The sequence below is a fragment of the Hypanus sabinus genome, chromosome 4, assembly GCF_030144855.1.
Source record: "Hypanus sabinus isolate sHypSab1 chromosome 4, sHypSab1.hap1, whole genome shotgun sequence".
NCBI lineage: Eukaryota > Metazoa > Chordata > Chondrichthyes > Myliobatiformes > Dasyatidae > Hypanus > Hypanus sabinus.
In genome coordinates this window covers 62,785,908-62,799,742 of record NC_082709.1, presented here as the reverse complement: position 1 = coordinate 62,799,742, position 13,835 = coordinate 62,785,908, and the positions used below count along the sequence as shown (strand labels likewise).

Below are 13,835 nucleotides of genomic sequence, written 5' to 3'. Positions count from 1 at the left end.
GAATTCTGAATCAAAAAATATTTACAATATTGCTCAAATATTACTGAATTATGACACAACAGTATCAACAATAATCTTTGATGCTACAATGAAAAGGTAGATTTGGAGGATTCATTCGTCTAAAATTGTATGAAGGTAGACCATTACCTTCTGTGCTACGTGTCTGTGCTGATTTTTTCGTTTGCATTTAATGTAAAAAACACTGCTGATGAATTCCTCCCTCGATAACTATTAGGAACTAATGCACAATTTTATAGTAGAGGTATTGTTAGTGTTTGACTTGTTCTGTATTTCACTTATTTCTGTTTATTTCATTTAAATGCATAGATTCTCAGTTAAATGTATTTTTTTAATATAACTTTTAGCTATTTCCATGTAACTTCGGCTAATTGGGGCAGTCCTTATTGGGTTAAAATGCTCTGGTTCCGATGTGTCCCAATTAGCCTGAATCCACTGTATTTGGTTGATAAAGGCAGTGCATTATTACGTTATTGAAATGGTGTTACAGGAAATTTAACACCTCGAAAATGGTCTTATCCGACAAAATGTTCCAACCCTATACAGAACCCTACCGCCAATCCACTTTTGCGGGACTGAAACAATTCACAGCCTCTTCACTTGGATACAATATTATATCGAACATTATTTTTTCTCTCCCCGTATAGATGCTGCCTGTTGTGCTGAGCTCCTCCAACATTTCGAGTGTGTTCCTCTAGCATTTTGTTTGCATTGCTCACAATTGTTTATTTTTGCTTCAGATTACTAGCTTCCACGACATGTTTAATTCTCAGCGAGAGTAGGTCGGTAAGAACGTTGAGTGCCCACCGGCGTGACCACGTCACTCCAAAGTTGACCTTGCCTCGCAACCTCTTCGTCCACGGAATGGAGGTATACTGGTAATTGTAGTTCTTTTTGCCCCTTCACGCGTATGCAAAAGACGCGACTACAATAACCAGAGGGCACGGCGGTCGCGCAGGCGCAGTCACCCGGCTATGTAGCGTAATGGCCGTTTACGGATGTGAAGAAGTGCTGTTCCCAGGGAGACGCTGCTACTGTGTCTTAGCATGGTAGGGCTTCAGTGGCGAAGATTTCCTCCCAGTGAATGATAATAATAACAATAATAATAATAAGCCACATCTCGGGTTGTACTGAATGCTCATGGGCATAATTTGGGCTTCAAAACCCTTGTTTTTCTCACTGGAAGCATCTCCCATTTCTGGATTTAATTTACAGCTGGCGGAGTTCCCGGTTAAGTTGCTGCACTCTCACCTCCATGTGTTAATGGTAATGGAAATGGTAAGGCCTTTTACAAGAAAAAATCCATAAACATACCATTATAATGCTGAGGAGATGAGATCTGAAATCCTTGGCAGTTGAGGTGTGTGGAAAAGTTCCTACTCCAAAGCTGTTCCTTTGGCCTGCTAAATGTTTCCATTATTTTCTACCTTTATTTCAGCTTTCCAGAATCTGCTTATGTCTTTATAGGTTTGAAGCTTAATTCAGAATTGTGCTCTCACTTAGGTTGTGATTTATTGGGTTCAGTGTGATAAACCTGGGGGCACAGCAATTATGGTTTGGAGTGATAGCAGATGGTAAATGAGTCTTTGGGTCTTATTCATAATTTGGAGAAATTCTGCCCAAGTTTCTTTAAGAATATTCATAACTTACTGACTTTTGATGTAGCACTGTCTTCAAAGCTATTTAGGTTTAATAGAAAAAAATCAGGTTTGTCCTTTGAATTTAAAGCACGAAATATTTGCTGGAAGAACTCAGTGGGTCTTGCAGCATTGTGGGAAGAAAGGAATTCTGAATGATTTGGCTCCTGATGCGTGGTTTCAACCCGAAATGTTGACCATTCATTTCCCCTCATGGATGCTGCTCATCCCGCTGAATTCTTTTAGAAGATCAGTTATTACTCCACATTTCAGCATCTGCAGTTTCTTCAGAGTCTGGTGTTTCTAGATGGAAAAATCCTGACAATTCACTAATGCATGATGGTGGTGAGAGGTACTATGTGAACTGGAAGATTCCCAGTTGAACACACCATGGATAAGAAGGGTTAATGTAGGAGTGGAATAACAGTAACATGAAAAAGTTGCAGATTTTTGAGTCAACAATGTGAAAGAAGACAATTTGGTCATGACAAAACAATTATCAAACACTTAGGCTGGTTAACAGTAATTTTGGTGTAACTTGGGGAAAATTGATGATGGGATGTAAAAGGGGCTTCCTTTCCTTATTGTAAAGTAGTAACAGTTTCTTATGTATTGATGCCCACCCAGGTTTTAGAGAGGTTGAGTTTATTGTGCAGGTGTAATGAAAAACAAATGTGAGCATTAACTGTGTAATTCGGAAAGGAGAGAGCAATCTTTGACAGTGTGTTCCATACTTTGGCATTCATGGCAGAAACAGGGTTTGATTTTTGAGCATCCACCAGAAGAAGGGATGGCACAGCTAGTAGAGCTGTTGCAACACAGCACCACAGACCTGCAATCAGTGTTGGCCATAGGCCCTGGCCGTGTGGAGCTCGCATATTTGCTCTCTGATTGTGAGGGTTTCCTCTGGATGGTCAGATTTCTTCTCATTTCTGAAAGACTTGGAAGTTGGTCATTGGGTTAATGTGGAATTAATACTAAATGGGTAGCTCATATTTGGTGTGGGATTGGTGGGCAAAAGGCTTATTTCCTAGCTTTTTCCTGCTTTTCCAGTCCTGATGAAGGGTCATTCAGAACAAATGATTACAAAGTAAATGACTACTAGATAGAGCAATGTAAAACAATAATGCTATAGAAAAATTGCAGTGCTGGTAAGCAATTAAGTGCAAGAGCATAAAAAGATAGATTGTGAGATCAGAAGTCTATTTTATCATACTTGGGAACCATCAGAAATCTTCACAATTGGCGACGAGAAAAATACTGAATTAATATCAGATAGGTTGATGACTCTTGCTGTAAAACTATAGTAACACACAAAGAATGCTGGAGGAACTCGGCAGGTAAGGCAGCATCATTGGAGAGGAATAAAGAGTTGACATTTCAGGCCAATGAGTCCTTGAGGCTGAAGAGATTGTGGAAACATTAGTAATGATCTTTCAAGAATCAATTGATTCTGGTATGTTCTAGAGGAATAGAAAATTGCAAGTGTCACTCCACTCTTTAAGAAGGAAAAGAGGCAGAGAAAAGGAAATTATAGGCCATTTATTTTGACCTCAGTGATTGGGAAGCTGTTGGAGTCGATTGTTAAGGATGTGGTCTTGGGGTACTTTGCACATGATCAGCTAGACTGTAGTCAGCATGATTTCCTCAAGGGAAAATCTTGCCTGACAAATCTGTTGGAATTCTTTGAAGAAATAACAAGCAGGATAGACAAAGGGGAATTGTTGGATGTTGTGTACTTGGATTTTCAGAAGGCCTTTGACAAGGTGAGGCTGCTTAACAAGTTTCAAAGCCATGGTGTTACAGGAAAGATAATGGTATGGATAAGGCAGTGGCTGATTAGCAGGAAGCAAAGAGTTGGAAAAAAGGGAGCCCTTTTTGGTTGGCTGCCGGTGACTTGTATTCTATAGGGGTCTGTGTCGGGACTGCTTTTCTACGTTATATGTCAATGACTTGGATGATGGAATTGATGGCTATGTGGCAAAGTTTGCAAACAATACAAAGATAGGTAAAGGGGCAGATAGTTTTGAGGAAGTAGGCTACAGGTGGACTTAGATTAGAAGAATGGACAAAGAAGTGGCAGATGGAATACAGTGCCGGGAATTGTATGGTCATGCACTTTGGTGGAAGAAATAAAAGGGTAGTCTATTTTCTAAATGGAGAGAAAATTCAAAATCTGAGTTGCAACGGGACTTGGGGTTGAGTCCCTTTGCAGGATTCCCTAAAGGTTAATTTGCAGGTTGAGTATTTAGTGAGGAAGGCAAATGCAATGTTAGCATTCATTTCAAGAACACTAGAATATAAAAGTGTGGATGTGATGTTGAGGCTTTATAAAGCACTGGTGAGGCCTCACTTAGGCCCCTTATCTAAGAAAGGATGTGCTGACATTGGAGAGGGTTCAGTCGAGGTTTGCAAAAATGATTCCTGGAATGAAAGGCTTGTCATATGAGAAGTGTTTGATGGCTGTGGGCCTGCACTCACTTGAATTCAGAAGAATGAGGGGTGACCTCATTGAAACCTAAAGAATCTTGAAAGGCCTTAATAGAGTGGACGTGAAGTGGATGTTTTCTAGGGTGGTGGAGTCTAAGACCAGAGGGCACAGGCCCAGAATAGAGGGGTGACCTTTTAAAACAGAGATGAGTAGGAGTTTCTTAAGCCAGAGGGTGGCGTATCTGTGGAGTATTTTGCCACATGTGGCTGTGGAGGCTAAGTCATTGGGTATATTTAAGGTAGAGGTTGATAGAATCTTAATTCGTTAGGGCATGCATGGATATGGGGCGGAGGCAGGAGATTTGAGCTGAGATGGAAAATGGATCAGCTATGATGAAATGGCGGAGCAGATGCAATGGGCCAAATGGCCTGATTCTGCTCCTATATCTCTTGGTCTAATGTTCTTGGCCTGAAACGTCAACTCTTTATTCCTCTCCGTAGATGCTGCCTGACCTGCTGAGTTCCTCCAGTAATTTGTGGGTTGCCTTGGATTTCCAGCATATTTGAAATCTCTTGTATTTATGAATAACTTGCATTTATATATTTAGGGTTCAGTCATTTAGATAGACCAATAATAGGATTGGATGCAGAGCAATATGAGAGGTAAAGGTCTCTGTTTGGATGCAAAGATAACTTCAGATGAAATTTTTTAAAGGAGATCTGGCAAAGAATTTGGAGAAGAAATAATGGGGAGTAGCACACTGCCTGTTGCTGGTAGTTGAGAATGTAAAACACTTAAAAGGAAAAAAATGCTGATGTGGAAAACTAAGGCAGAAAATATGTTAATCACGTAGTTACTAGTGAAATGTGGCTTGGTTTTAAGCTGGAAGAAAGTTCGAGGAGCTTCAGGGAAGTTGCAAGCATTCGGCTTTTGTGAGTATAACGAACCAGAAAGCAGGGGAGTGGGGATGACTGGAAGAATTGGATCAGTCCATGATTAAATGGCAAAGAAAACTCAATGGGCTAAATGACCTACTTCTGCTCCTATATTTATGGTATTTCTATGGCCTCCTTTATGGCTATGATGAGGCCAAGTTCAGGTTGGAGGATATTCCATCTGGGTAGCCTTCAACAAGATGGCATGACCAGTGATTACTCTAACTTCCAGCAGTTTCTTTCCCTCCCTCCTTCTCTCTATACATTCCTCATTCTGGTCACCCCCTCACACCTTCTCTTCACCTATCCATCACCCACCTCTGGTTTTCATTTTCCCTTTCTTCTATGGTCCAGTGTTCTCTCTTGCTGGACTCCTCCTTCAGCTCTTTAACTCTTCCACTTACACCCTTCCAGCTTCTTCACCTCACCTTCTGCACCCACTCACTTTCCCCCTGTCCTGGTCTCACCTATCACCTGAACTCCTTACCCTCCTCCCACCTTCTTATTCTGACTTCTGCTGCCTTCATATCCAGTCCTGATGGAAGGTCTTGGCCCAAACCATCGACTGCTTACTCCCTTCCAAGGATGCTGTCAGACTTCTGCAGTCAATTGCTGACAATTTCAAAGAGCTCCAACAATAATTACAGCTTTATTTTGTGATAACTAATGATTGATTTCAGCTGTAAATCACCCATTCAATATATATTGATATGCTTTACTTATCTTTGCAGCAGGTAAGAGGAATTGCATTCACTGGTGTCCCCTGTACACTTCTCTGGCCACTGTTGTGCTCTTTATTAATAACTTGGCTCTTCCCTTAAATGCCAACGGACCTGCTAATTATTTTCAGGATTTTCTGTTTTCCTTTCTTAATATTGTACTGCTGCCTGTGTTCCTGAATGTGCTAATTTCTCTGTAAAATTATAAGCCAGAACGCTTCACATCTTTAATGTTTCATTAATGATTGATCTTAGTGGCTAGTTAAATTGTTCATCTTGTTGTCCCAAAGAATTGCTGGATGCAGGTTTTCAGAAATATGATAGCACATTATCTCTAAATCAAAAATGTTAACCAGAAATTGTAGTCGTTTTTATGACAATAGCAAATGTATGGGATAATTCAGTGCACCAAGTACATTGCTATTTTTGCTAATGCACTACTATTGCCTTAAAATAAGTATCTTATTTCAAATACATAAGGGTTGTTAGCAATTTAAGGTAACTATTTGGCAAAGGATACAGAAGCAATATGAGGAGAAATTTTCTAACTTGTTGTTGGACATGTACACTGTAAGGAATTTAGATAAACATGAGACAAAAGTTTTTGGAGTTGTGAAGAATGAGTGAAGTGGGACCAATTGGATAACTGGTAAGATTAAATAAATGCTTAATGCACTACTGTCCTATATTATTTCTTGACTTTAAGACTAGTTTTTCTTTGTTTTTCAGAAGAAAGACACTGTTGAACTTCACACCTACTGCTGCCAACAAAGCGGAAGTTCTAATGCTGCTGAGAATGAGATAACATTAAATTATTAAGCTGCAAATTCAGTTTTTTTAGGCCAAAGCAAAACTGTATGAGAGGTTGAGTTCCTCGTGTTGTGCAGAATGTTTGGGGACATGTTTGAGGAAGAGGAAGACTCTGGCTTTGTGTGTGAGAACAAAGTGGGGAATGGTAGAAAATCAAGGAAAAAGGATAATGAGCCTCCAGCTCATCGAGCAGCCTGTAATCTGAGTGGAATTAAAAACCAGGGAGGCACCTGCTACCTCAACTCACTGCTTCAAACATTGCTGTATACACCAGAATTTCGGGGTAAGTAATGATGAGTTGAAACAGATACAAGAAAGGGTTGTTATCATAATTGTTTAGTCAACTGTGCCTCAGTTCTGTCTTCTAGAACTGCCTCACTGATGCCTTTTTTTGTGAAGCTCATTTTTTTCAAAAGCATTATAACTAAAAGCTTTGTTTGTTTGTGTGGCTTATTGTTAATTTTGTCTGAACATGCTCCAACAAAGCTCAAAGGAATATCGTACTGCATTGAATAATTGCAAGGTTATTCACTGGAGCAGTCCCACATGGAACAACTTGATATGCTGGAGTTCCATAACTTTAAGGTACAAATAAACCATTGTACTTGACACATATGATTTCTCACACAAACTGGCCATGCCCTAAATTTGTCTATCTCTTGACTTGATCCTGATAGATTAGTGCCCAATCACAAACGAGAGAAATGCTGAAGAACTCTGCAGGCTCATCTCTGTTCTAACTGGATGCCCATCTATTCTGAGGCTGTGCCTTTTGGTCCTAGGCTCACCCACTATTGGAAACATCCCCTCTACATCCACTCTTTTGAGGCCTTTCAGCATTCAATATGTTTCAATGAGGTCACCTGTTACTCTGAATTCCACTGAGTACAGGCCCAGAGCCATCAAACACTCTTCAAATGACAAGCCTTTCAATCCCAGAATCTATTTTGTTAACCTCCTTTGAACACTCCAATGTCAGTATATCTTCTCATACATAAGGGACCCAAAACTGTTCACAGTACTCCAAGTGCAGTCTGACTTTATAATGCCACAGTATCATAAACTCTCAAAATGAATACTGACATTGCATTTGCCTTCTTTGCCACTGGCCCAACCTGCAAGTTAACTTTAGGGAATCCTGCACAAGGACTGCCAGAAACTCATGTCAGATCACGACAGGTGTTTAAGGTTTGATTGAAATACATGGCCTCGTGTCACTCCATCACCTCTGCTTGGAAAACTTAGATTAAGAAAGTTAGCAACATTGGAGGAGGCCTTAAGAATATAACTGAATGTCTTTGATGTACCAATTTGTTAAGCTACATGCTGACTTAGACTGTTTATAGCAATGGGGGGGCAAGGTTGGTGGGGCAAAGATAATTTCAACTCGATCATGCTTCCTCTGTCTCAGTTTAGATTTCTGGCATTTTAAGTGTTCATTCCCAATTTCTAATGAATATTAATGAATATAGAATATTAGAGGCAAAAATAGAATAGTTACTCAGAATCGTTTTACCATGTTAATGGGTTTATATAAATGTACTTATTGTTCCTGAAGTTAATGCATTGCTTCTTCTTTCGTTGAATTAGAATCATTATTTGCCCTAGGACCTGAGGAACTGGGAGATTTATCAGACAAAGATAAGCCAGAATCAAAGGTCAGAATATTTGTATTTATCTAATGTTAATGTCATATCTTGCCCCTGCATTTGTGAACAGAGATTTTTTAGTACAGCAAATCTGCACAAAATGCTCATTTTTAATTCTTGAAATTGTTCACTGTAAATTCTATTAAAGATAGCATTGACCAGTATAGATTAGTTTTATTTTTGGTTTGCTTTGGAGTAAAATAAAACGGCTCTGCTCAGCATGTGATGTACATTGGGCTAATACCCTTCATTTCCATCATGTTGCAAAAAACCCCAGAAATAATAGAACGAACCTGTCTGTTTCATCATGTACATGCTAGCCAAACAAAAAATCTTTAGATCATTTTGCTCCCGTACGTATTTCAAAATGATCTGGCTTTTGCCTCAAACATTTATTTGAGCAATAAATTCCAGACCCCCATGACTTATTGGTTTATTTTGTTTTTGTCTGTATGCCCTCTGAAGTTCTTCCTATTATCTCACCTGTGCCCCTACCCACCTACTCCCTTTTCCTCAAGCTATTGACATTTGTCCCGAGGGAAATGGATCCTAAAATAAAACCTTTTTATAAACTAGCCTAGAGAGTCTTAATGTTGAACGTCTCTATCTTTGCCAGCACACACAATGATTGAGAAACTTAGCAGGTCAGGAAGCATTTATGGAGAGGAATAAACAGTTGATATTTTGGGCTGAGGCTTTTCATCAGCTCCCAAAGCATCGACTGTTTATTTCTGTTCGTAGATGCTGCCTGACCTGCTGAATTCCTCTAGCATTTTGTATGTGTTACTCTGGATTTCCAGTATTTTCAGAATCTCTTGTGTTTATCTCTGGCAAAGTCATCACAAATTATGAATGTGCCCTCTCTGGTGTTTCCTGATTTGAACAAATAGATATTTACCCCTTATTTTCCCTCTTCTGAATTTCCCTTCCTCCATATGGGATAACCTTGTGATAACTAAGCCTAATTAAAGCTGGTGGCATAATCTCTCTGAAACCATACAAGTATTTTGTGGGAGCAATTAAGATCATCCTGCCATACTTTTAAGTATTAGACATCTTTTGACAGTACACTATACGTGGCTATAAATTACCATGTAGTATAATGTAGATCACATAGACCAACTCCGGTCAAGATGGCACCTGCGAACAATGATTTCTCAAGTGACATCTTCCAGATGACCTGTCATTTCAGTTTTTCTATGTATCCTATTTATTCTTTTTATCTTAATTTTGTTTTTGAAACTGTTGGAGTCTGCAACTTATAGTCTGTAGTTCGATCAAGTGAGCTTGGGATATGCTGTCCCTGAGAAAACTCCAGAAGAGAAATGTGAGGGTGAGCTACCATGAGGAGAAGCTCAGATATGAGACAAGGGGCCATGATTGGCTATATTTCTCGCCAATTAAAGCATCATGGAAGGTTGAAACATTGAGGCAAATGCTGAGGAGAATGAGTGGTTCTCGGGAGGGCTGCCGGGACCAGATGCTCTTGGAGATGTTATTGAAGCGCTAAGATTTATAGATTGGAGTTTAGTTCATATTGACCTCTTTTGGGTTTTTTTTTGTGTTCTCGCCCATTCTTGTTGCCTTTTGGTGGGCTGATGGTTTGGGCGATTTGTTAGTTTTTGTGCAAGGGAGGGGTTTGGGGTTTGTGAGTTTGATTTTCTTTTCATGTGTGGGAGATTGACTTTCGTTCAATTACTTTTATTGCTTTTTGTATTTTATGGCTATCTGAAGAAGACAAATCTTTTGTATTCTGCATACATGCTTTAATAATAAAATGAACCTTTGATATTCTTAAGTACACAGTTGCTTACAGAGCTACTGGAAACAGTGCAAAGGGAGCAGTTAAATCTTGCTTTGATATTGTGAGAATCCTCCAAATAGATAGATAGATAGATCTGTGATGGTATCCAGTAGTCTCACGAGACCATGGATCTGCGCCTGGAAGTCTCGCTTCAGTGAGGCAACACTGGAGTGTCCTCTCCAGGGCGCAGGCCTGGGCAAGGTTGTATGGAAGACTGGCAGTTGCCCAAGCAGCAAGTCTCCCCTCTCCACGCCACCAATGTTGACCAAGGGAAGGGTAAGGGCCGATACAGCTTGGCACCAGTGACATCACAGGAATTGCCCGAGCGAGGTTGAAGACTGCCTTAGGGACTCCAGCTCCAGATTTATCCTCAGGGTTTACTCCTGAAGCCTTTCCCATAAGTGGGTATGGCCGCAAGGCAGCGGAGGTTTTAAATCAGAGTTTCCCCTCTCTTAGATGGACTGCCTTCGCAGGCTGACGAGCTCCACCTGCCTGAAATAGAGATTGTTTGGGGGATTATTGCCCATTCTTCCTTGCAAAAGGCTTCTAGTTCTGTGAGATTCTTGGGCCATCTTGCATGCACTGCTCTTTTGATGTCTATCCACAGATTTTCGATAATGTTTAACTCAGGGGACTGTGAGGGCCATGGCAAAACCTTCAGCTTGTGCCTCTTGAGGTAGTCCATTTTGGATTTTGAGGTGTGTTTAGGATCACTATCCTGTTGTAGAAGCCATGCTCTGCATCTCCAGCTTTTTTACAGATGGTGTGATGTTCACTTCCAGAGTTTGCTGGTACTTAATTGAATTCATTCTTCCCTCTACCAGTGAAATGTTCCCCATGCCACTGGCTGCAACACAAGCCCAAAGCATGATCAATCTGTGCTTAACAGTTGGAGTGGTGTTCTTTTCATGGAATTCTGCAACCTTTTTCTCCAAACATACCTTTGCTCATTGTGGCCAAAAAATTCTATTTTAACTTCATCAGTCCACAGGACTTGTTTCCAAAATGCATCAGGCTTGTTTAGATGTTCCTTTGCAAACTTCTGACACTAAATTTTGTGGTGAGGACGCAGGAAAGGTTTTCTCTGATGACTCTTCCCTGAAGGTCATTGTTGTGCAGGTGTTGCTGCATAGTAGAACAGTGCATCACCACTCCAGAGTCTGCTAAATCTTCCTGAAGGTCTTTTGCAGTCAAACGTGGGTTTTGATTTGCCTTTCTAGCAATCCTATGAGCAGTTCTCTTGGAAAGTTTTCCTGGTCTTCCGGACCTCAACTTGACCTCCACTGATCATGTTAACTGCCATTCCTTAATTACATTACGAACTGAGGAAACGGCTACCTGAAAACACTTTGCTATCTTCTTATAGCCTTCTCTTGCTTTGTTGGCATCATTTATTTTAATTTTCAGAGTGCGAGGAAGCTGCTTAGAGGAGCCCATGGCTGCTGATTCTTGGGACAAGGTTTGCAGAGTCAGGGTATTTATAAAGCTTTGAAATTTGCATCACCTGGCCTTTCCTGATAATGATTGTAAACAAGCTGTAGCCCTAACAAGCTAATTAAGGACTGAGACTTGGTAAAAGTTATCTGAGAGCTCAAATCTCTTGGGGTGCCCAAACTTTTGCAGGGTGCTCCTTTCCTTTTTTTCATTCTAAAATTGTACAAAACAAAAATAATACCCTAATCTTGCTTAAAATGTTAACTTTATGGCTTTTGAAGATCAGTTCATCTTCTACTCAACTATTCACAGTAGCAGAAATTTTGATCAGGGGTGCCCAAACTTTTGCACGTTTATAGATGCAGCAACACTTAAAATAATGAATGTGCAGACAATATTTTAGAAACCTTGAAGATACTGCCATTTTCATAGAAAGCTGCAGGTGAAGCAGTGTTGAGAAATGTGAAGATTTATGTTTTAGAAGAAAAGATGAAAAGAAACAATGTAAACTAGAGGGTATTATTCTATAATGCATACAAGAACAAAAAGGATATGGGTGTATATGTACACAGAAAGTTGAAATTGTAGGGTAGATTGGAAAAGTATTTAAAGTAAATGGGATCCTAGGATTTATCAGTCGAGTCACTCAGTGCAAGAGCAAGAAAATTATGATGGTCCCGGTAAAGGGTCTTGGCCCGAAATGTTGACTTTTTATTCCTCTTCATTGATGCTGCCTGACCTGCTAAGTTCCTCCAGCATTTTGTTTCTGTTCCTCGGGATTTCCACCATATGTAGACTCTCTTATGTTTGTGTTATTAAATCATTCCTTTTTTTAAAATCATAAATTGCTTTAAGGCAGCACTGCCAAAGATGTGCGACAGATCATAGGGCAAGAGATTTGACTAAAACATTACTTATAACATCTCTTTTGAATCAAATTGTGGTGAAACTTCACCACGTACAGTGAGGAGGCAAGTGGAGACGAGACTGGTTCAGGGGATGAGCCAAGCTGGGACATTGCAAGGCGCAACATGTTCGAGCTGGGGCCGCAGGTGGAGTTTGTATCACTGCCGGAGATGGAGTGAGCAATTTGGAGAGGGGTTGATGCAGAAGAGTTTTGATGCCTGTCCACCAAACGCGGTGCAATGTTCAATCACGCTATACCCCAAGCCGATTTGGTGAGATCGAGAATGACTTCAGGCTGGGCAGCCCGGATGTGTTGTTGTGCCTGGATTTGTGTCCTGGAGCGTGGTACTAGTCGGTGCTTGGACAATTTAAATGTCCGCCTAGAGAGACTGGAATTCTGAGTGTTGGGTATGGAGGCAAGGGTTGTGCTGATTTTGCTCACTCTCTCATGAATTATTCCTTTCTCCGTGGTGCCAACGCTGTGAACTGATCTGGCTGCTGTGTTTCTGCTCTACTAGTGTGATGAACTGGGGACCGAGACTCTGGGAGCGAATTTGGGACTCAGTCTGGTTCAGGATGCTGTTGACTTGTTTCTATTGTTTGCATGATGTGTGTTTTTCTTTCTCTGTGCAGTGGTTTTTGGTCTTTTTTTAATTGGTTTATTTGTGTTTCTTGCTTTGTGGCTGCCTGTAAGCAGACAAAATTCAAAGAATATAATTTTTACAGTCTTTGATGATAAATGTACTTCGAAGCTTTGAATCTTTGGACCTCATATACACAGGCAGAATTCTCAATAAAAATCCTGAATGGAGTCTGGATTGCAGGAAGGTTTCAAAGGAAGCTGTCGGGAATATGTAGATGCTAATCTATAATTTTTTACAATTTTCTAACTGTGAGCATGTCATTTATTTTGGAAGTATGAACGTGTTGCCCTATTTATGTTTTTATGTTGAGAGGGTGAAACCAGGAAATTGTAAGTTAATTACTTTAACATTTATTGCTCAAATTATGCTACTCTTTTAATCAAAGTAATGGAAAGTCTTGAACATTTTCAGTGATTAGAGAGCCAGTGTGGATTTATATAACTTTGCTCTTGCTTGATGGATCTGTTGCTTTAAAGTGGTGATTAAGGTAATGGACAGGATAGTTATCTAGATAGACGTCAGGAAGTTATTAAATACACTTGAAAGAAAATTTTAACTGGAGTTGATGCTCATGAAATTAAAGGTAATTTATTGATTAGGTCAGGAAATAGGCTGAGTACTTTGTGAATAGTGAAAAATCAGATGCAGTGGAAGAATCAATGTGTAAATAGATCATAAAGTAGCTTTAGATGGATGGGAAAAATACAAAAAGCTTATCAAATGCTGTCTGTTGAAAGGAAAAGTTTCTGTATAGTTGTATGAAATCATGCAAAGATTAGACTTGGAATCCTGTGAGTTTTTCTGGGAAGAATGCATTGCCCTTGGATAGATTGGACAACTTACCAGTG

At 40.0% G+C, this 13,835-nt stretch overlaps 1 protein-coding gene across 3 annotated transcripts in view; it reads left to right on the top strand.

Moving 5' to 3' along the window:
- The first annotated feature begins 993 nt into the window (after positions 1 to 993).
- Positions 994 to 13,835, top strand: part of usp40 (ubiquitin specific peptidase 40) — a 137,698-nt gene continuing 124,856 nt past the window's right edge. For 2 of the 3 annotated variants that reach the window (XM_059967269.1, XM_059967267.1), the window contains exons 1-3: positions 994 to 1,296; positions 6,470 to 6,833; positions 8,141 to 8,208. In XM_059967269.1, the coding sequence (XP_059823252.1) occupies positions 6,629 to 6,833; positions 8,141 to 8,208 (273 nt within the window). In that variant the 5' untranslated portion in view covers positions 994 to 1,296; positions 6,470 to 6,628. The remainder of the gene's footprint in view (positions 1,297 to 6,469; positions 6,834 to 8,140; positions 8,209 to 13,835) is intronic. The other variant, XM_059967268.1, reaches the window with a different exon arrangement.